The sequence below is a fragment of the Coprinopsis cinerea genome, assembly GCF_000182895.1.
Source record: "Coprinopsis cinerea okayama7#130 chromosome 1 map unlocalized cont3.1, whole genome shotgun sequence".
Lineage (NCBI taxonomy): Eukaryota > Fungi > Basidiomycota > Agaricomycetes > Agaricales > Psathyrellaceae > Coprinopsis > Coprinopsis cinerea.
The window spans coordinates 472848-479102 of record NW_003307544.1 but is presented as its reverse complement, the minus strand read 5'-3'; the positions used below and the strand labels follow the sequence as shown (position 1 = coordinate 479102).

General features: G+C 50.2%; 2 protein-coding genes across 2 annotated transcripts; one reads left to right on the top strand and one right to left on the bottom strand.

Annotated features, from left to right (window-relative positions):
• Window positions 1–1266: 1266 nt before the first annotated feature.
• Window positions 1267–3402, top strand: CC1G_02881 (O-methylsterigmatocystin oxidoreductase; the record flags this gene model as incomplete). Its single annotated transcript, XM_001828248.2, has 9 exons — window positions 1267–1513; window positions 1561–1930; window positions 1997–2249; window positions 2308–2403; window positions 2565–2754; window positions 2804–2885; window positions 2938–3066; window positions 3124–3267; window positions 3390–3402. The coding sequence occupies 9 exons, from the start codon at window positions 1267–1269 to the stop codon at window positions 3400–3402; spliced, it is 1524 nt and encodes a 507-aa protein (XP_001828300.2).
• Window positions 3403–3661: 259 nt separating this feature from the next.
• Window positions 3662–6037, bottom strand: CC1G_02880 (alpha-glucosidase; the record flags this gene model as incomplete). Its single annotated transcript, XM_001828247.1, has 12 exons — window positions 3662–3919; window positions 3977–4138; window positions 4185–4290; window positions 4349–4570; window positions 4629–4872; window positions 4926–4975; window positions 5029–5132; window positions 5259–5350; window positions 5403–5532; window positions 5586–5619; window positions 5671–5763; window positions 5823–6037. The coding sequence occupies 12 exons, from the start codon at window positions 6035–6037 to the stop codon at window positions 3662–3664; spliced, it is 1710 nt and encodes a 569-aa protein (XP_001828299.1).
• Window positions 6038–6255: the final 218 nt, after the last annotated feature.

Below are 6255 nucleotides of genomic sequence, written 5' to 3'. Positions count from 1 at the left end.
TGACATGGAAGAAGTCACTACAAGAATACAATAAAAACACGAGGCGGTTGGATGTAAGTTGACAGTCAGGGGACCCAAGTGCGAAAAGGGGTTCCCGGTTGTTGAAAGACTTAGCAAATAGTACGAGATGGTGACCCTGGCCTCCAAAACACCAAGTTTGTCTCCCTACCTGTATCCCGTGAAATGCTTATATACTTACGGGCCTTGGCTAACGGGACCAGGTGAATGCTTTATTGTGAATTATTCTGAGTTTGGTAGCTGCACACTTGCCTATCAGTTCGGACATTTCGGGCCCACTTCTCTTTCCACCGGGGTTTCACGCAATGGACCTCCGTATTAAAGGACTATGCTCCGAACTTTAAGGCTTAGTGCCTCCAGTCCTCCCTGTCGCTGTTACGTTCCGCTCTATTTCAACTCAATTCAAAGACTTGGAGGCGTTGATCTCCTAGTTCTGTATCAGGGCACGCGCACGCACCTCGGGCTGGGGACACGGCGTTTTCGTAAACCCAAGCTATGTCCAAGAGAATATCGCTCTGGCAGACCCTGACTGAATACACTTCAGATAGCCGGAACTGGTCACTTGATCACGGTGATATTTCCATTTTGTAACCTCAACTGATGCACGTCGGCGATCGAATGATGTGCAGCAACAGGACTTCACAAGCGTATAAGGATCTGACCTCTTTCTGTGTATGCCTGTGTATACTTGAGAATGCAACTTGTTGGACCCGAGTAAACTGAATAGATTGGAACCGTAGACTCGGAATCTGGTAGGGATAATGGGCCCGTTTCGGGATTGGGGCGGATTTAGGGCCATCCGGACATGCGCTTTCCCTTGAGCGCGGGATCTAACCAGCCCAAAAGACATATTCATGAAACGCCCTCAATACATTGAATATGTCACAGTCAGTCAGGCCTCAAACTCGGAGATACTTGCTGATCGTGCGCCCGCCCAGCTTGATGTCGGTATGTTTTTGGGTTTCACGTTATTCCGTCACTCTGATGGACACTCGAGCGCTCTATCGACTGGAATGCGGAAATCCAAGACTATCTCAGCGATTGCTCTACCTCTTTTAATAGTAGGATAGTTTACGACAGTTCTCTGCTCCGATTTGTATCATCTTAACATGAAGATAGTCGCTATTCCCGAGTCCTTAGCCTGCGGTACCAGTCCTTTGGAAAACCAACAGGCCCTCGGTATAAAGCTTGTCTAACGTCAATACAAGTACAGAGGCTCGCTCCCCATTACTCTGCCGTTGTAGAGTCATGTCTTTTGTCAGACTCCAGGCTATTGTCGATCAAGCATGCGCCCTTGCTGCGCTCTCGCCCATTCGCTGGATGGTGGTCCTAGCGACCGGTACTGCCGCTCTACCCCTCATAATCATCCAGTGGAAGAGGTTCACGAGACCGCCTCTACCGCCCGGACCTCCTCGCCTTCCTATACTTGGCAACGTTCACCAGGTCCCAAATGAGGAACCATGGAAAGTCTACAACGAATGGGCGAAAACCTACGGTACGAACCTAGGCTACTCATCTGTGCTGAGCTCATCTTCCGGTTAGGCGACGTGATGCACCTAAAGGCAGTTGGAGACACCTTCATCATCCTTAACTCCCTCACCGCTGCCCTGGATCTTCTGGAGCAAAAAGCGGTCATCTTTTCAAGTCGTCCTCGATCAATCTCGTTTGACTTGTGGGTTCCTCTCTTCCATATCCCAGGGTTGCTCCTCATCAGGCAGTACAGGATTGGGCTCACTTGGGCGCTTGGGGTCATGGGATACGGGTTCAAATGGCGTGAAGCGAGGAAGGCATTCCACCAGCACTTTAACAAGCACGAAATCAAGAACTACCGGCCCATCACCGAACAGGAGGGATTGATTTATCTGCGCCGAATTGCAGCCAATCCAAAGGACTTCCGTCAGGAGACTCGAAAGTGCGTGTAACCAAGACCTTGGACGTTGAGAACTGCGCTCTAACAGCCCCGTAGCTTCTTTGGTAGTGTTCTCGTGAGGATATCGTACGGTGTCAGCGACCCCGCGTATAACAACAAGCTCCTCAGGAACGCCGAGGCTATCGTACAATGTCTCTCTGAGTGTGTCCTCCCAGGTCGCTTCCTCATTAATGTCTTCCCTTGGCTTCGGTTCTTCCCTTCGTGGTTCCCTGGCACGGGTTGGAAGCAGAAATTTGCAGAATATGCTGCTGCGAGTGACCGCGCCCTCGTCGACTCGTTCAGCGATGCCCAGGATCGAGCAGTATGTTGCTGACTCCCTCTTCCACCAACGAAAATACTAATCCAAGGACCTCCCACAGAGGCAAGGATATCAGAGCGAATTCCCCAACGTGGCGACCAAGTTCATAGGCGATCTGCCCGATGAAAAGAGCAAAGACTACCAACTGCGGCTGGACGTAGCTCGCGCCGTTACTGCTGACGCCTTCATTGGTGAGATTTCTCCTTCACGTCTGTAAATTAAAGCTGAACACGATGTACGGCTCTTTAGCTGGGTCGGATACAGCAAGTCCCCCTACACATGTCATTTCTTGCTCAAAATTCTGACGCGTCTCTGCAGACAATTAGCTCCACCTATGCGCTATACCTGGCTCTCGCAATGTACCCTGATGTACAGCGGAAGGCCCAAGCAGAGATTGATAGAGTTGTGGGGTCCCACCGGTTACCGACTTTCAACGACCACCCACGGCTAGTCTATCTCCAAGCCGTCCTCAAGGAAGTGTTCCGATGGCACACCACAGTCCCTCTCGGTTAGTATTATCCTCCTGTAAATGCAGACCTTCTGCTGACTCTTACAAGGACTGACGCACGTCTCGACGGAGGACTACGTATACAACGGGTACTTCATTCCGGAGGGCAGCAACATCATGACAAACGTGTGGTATGTGTTCATACCTCATTCATCCCCTTCTACGCGTCTAATTCTTTCTCAGGGCGATCATGCACGATCCAAACGTCTTTGAAGATCCTTTCGAGTTCAAGCCCGAGCGCTACTTGAAGAACGGCGAGATCGATCACACTGTATTGGCACCAGAGACAGCTGCCTTTGGATTCGGCCGCAGGTGAATAAAAGTGATACCACCGTCCCGCTGATCCTGTCTTTACCTATGACGCTACAGGATCTGCCCAGGACGTCACCTGGGAAAGGACTCTTTAACCTACGTTGCCGCATGCCTCTTGGCGGTCTTCGATATTCGACCACCCAAGGACGAGAATGGCAATCCGATTAAACTCGAGCTGAAGGTGACTTCAGAGCTTGCGAGGTCAGTTCAATGAGCATTCGTGTTCTTTCATGTCATTAATCTCATTGAATGTAGCACGCCACTACCATTTGAGTTGGATATTGTCCCTAGATCTCCACAGCACCTCTCACTCTTGCGCACAGAATGAGTGCTTGATGCTTGAGTATGGAGCTTCAGTCCTAGACCCAGTACATTCACTTTCAGTATGTTTACACCATGGCTATATGTAATATCAGAGGGATAAATGTTGGAATAAAACGGACGCTTAACGCAGCGCAGTACGCGGGTATCAACCGCTTGACGCTCCGAGTTCAAACGGCGTCTAGTTCGTACGATACTAGCCTGAAGAGCATGCCTCTGTGGTTATAATTATTTATACCTGTAATCTACTGAGCGGTTTCGACGCAATAGGTATCTAGGCCTCGTAGCATACGGCTTCCCAGCCCCGAAGGTGAGCCGTACCATCATTTGCCTTCAGTGTTGGAGCCTCATCATAATTGCCCAACACAACCTTTAGAGCAGACCAAGCACGCCCTTGACCGTCCTTTGGAGTGAAGGTGATTTCTTCCTCGCCAAAGTTGAGAACGACATAATACCACGAGTCTCCGAGGGCACGAACGAAACCAAAGACTTTCTCTGACCCTTCAGAGACATCTTCAAACGTCCCGTAGATCTTCGAAAGCGACACGTGAGAACGTGGATAGACAGACAGGGAAAAGAATGCACTCACCAAGGTCTGGTTCCCTTTTCTCAGTTTCAAAAGCCGCTTCCAGAAGGCGAAAACACTGGTGTCGTCTCCGGTCTGACTCTGGGCGTTCCACGTTTGGTAATCCTCATTCACCCTCATCCACGGGGTACCCCTCGTAAAGCCGGCATTGGGAGACAAGTCCCACTAATCCAATCAGTATGCGCCGGCCGTAGGACGTCGCGGGACTCACCTGCATTGGAACACGAGCATGGTCTCTAGCCTTCTTGGCAAAGTTATCCAACACGTCTTCCATATCGACTGGCCCGTCGGATGACGCTTTCCTTTGATTCAACGTCCTGTTACAGTCGACTGAAATGAGCGAGGAGACGAAGGGAAGATCTATGAGGGACTCACTTGCTCCAAAAATTCTGCGTCGCGATATCCTTGTATTCTTCGAGCCCCCAGGAGCGAGGGAAGTTCTTCAAGCCCAATTCCTGCCCTTGGTACACGAACTGCGTCCCACCTTGCATCACCTGAAGCATACCGAGTAACTTTGCAGATAGAGCTCTCCACTGGTCTGAATCGTTCCCGAACCTCGATACGGACCGAGCGTGATCGTGGTTCTCCGTGTATGCTCTGCAGAGGCGATGAATTATCAGCTCAAGAGGAGTGGCCCATAGGGTATGGCACTCACGCATTCCAGAAGCCTTCATCGCGCTTGTATTGCTGCCAGCGGGTGATGATCTCCTTCATCTGAGTGAGCTTCCACGACTTGTACAGAAGAGGAACATCGTCATCGCCCATGAGTGGTGTGTCGAGCTCCATATGTTCGAACTGGAACACCATGTTGAGCTCTTTGTTGGCAGGGAGCACGTATCGGGCTAGATGCGAGGCATCATGTGTAAAAGGGGTCTCTCCAACGGTCAGGATGTCATATTCTAGGGCTAAGGTAAGAAGATATGAGGAAGAAAAATCCTGGAGGTCGACTGACTGGATAGAACTTTGGTGTTCATTTCCTTGATGTATTCATGGACTCGAGGACTGAATGAGACGGCCAGTGAGAACTTGTCGGACGATGGCCCTTGAAAACTCACCCATTCGCAAACAAGGTACCGGCGGGTTGGTATGGCTCGCCGGGAGCGATGATTGGAGCATCCGGCAAACCGTCCGTTTTGGATATGATATTGATCACATCCATCTAGTAGAAACGATACCATTATGTAGCCCCATTCGCTTGAGACTGTCAAAAACGCTGTCTTACCCTGAACCCATCGCATCCTCGGTCGAGCCAAAACTTCATCAATTTGAATACCGCGTCGCGTACCTCGGGATTATCCCAATTGAGATCTGGCTGTTGGGGTAGGTACAGGTGGAGATAGTACTCTTGGGTGGTTTCGTCAAACTCCCAAGCAGATCCTAGGGGGTGGTTCAATGAATACGATGCATAGGTATTGGAGGGAACAAATACCTTGGAAAACAGCCTTCCAATTGTTGGGAGGTTGTCGATTCCCTGATGAATCGTATTTGGGAGGCCTCCAGATGTACCAATCACGCTTTGGATTGGATTTGCTGGACTTGGATTGAAGAAACCATTCGTGCTGGGGAGGAGATGAGCCGAAATGTAGGCTGCAAAGATGAACGGATGGCTTACCTGGTCTGAAGAATGGTTTACAACCAGGTCCATTCTAGTTTCCATTATTCCAACGATGCATTCTACTAGAGGACGCGTTACTTACATCAGTTTCATGCCTCTGTCGTGCACACCCTTGAGGAGATTATCCCAATCTTCCAGAGTGCCATATCTAGGATCGATATCCTGATAGTCGGAGCTGCGTGTTTGAACCGAGGTTAGAGCATAAGCATGTAAATCGCGTGGATCAGGACATACATATCGTATCCCATATCCGCAAGAGGAGATTTGTAGATAGGGGACAACCATAGTACATCCACACCTAGATCCTTGAGATAGTCAAGTTTGGACGCTATCCCGTTGAGATCGCCAATCCCATCTCCATTCGAGTCGAAGAAAGAGATGGGGTAGATCTGGTAGACAACCGCTTCCTTCCACCAGGCGCGTCCGAACGGTATCAGAGGGTTTTCCATCGAGGCGTCAGATGACAAGGGCGATGAAAGCCGCCAACCCGCATTTTAGATGAACTTGCCGCCATGATTGATAATGTGAAGAGGGCGGCATTTGGCAGGTATATCGTTCGGCGAACGACGGCAATCTGTCACGCACGGTGTGTTACCGTGTGACCCACAAGTGGGACTCAAAAGACCTGTGAGCATGTTGTACTTCAAGGCGAGCAGGAAGGTTTTGC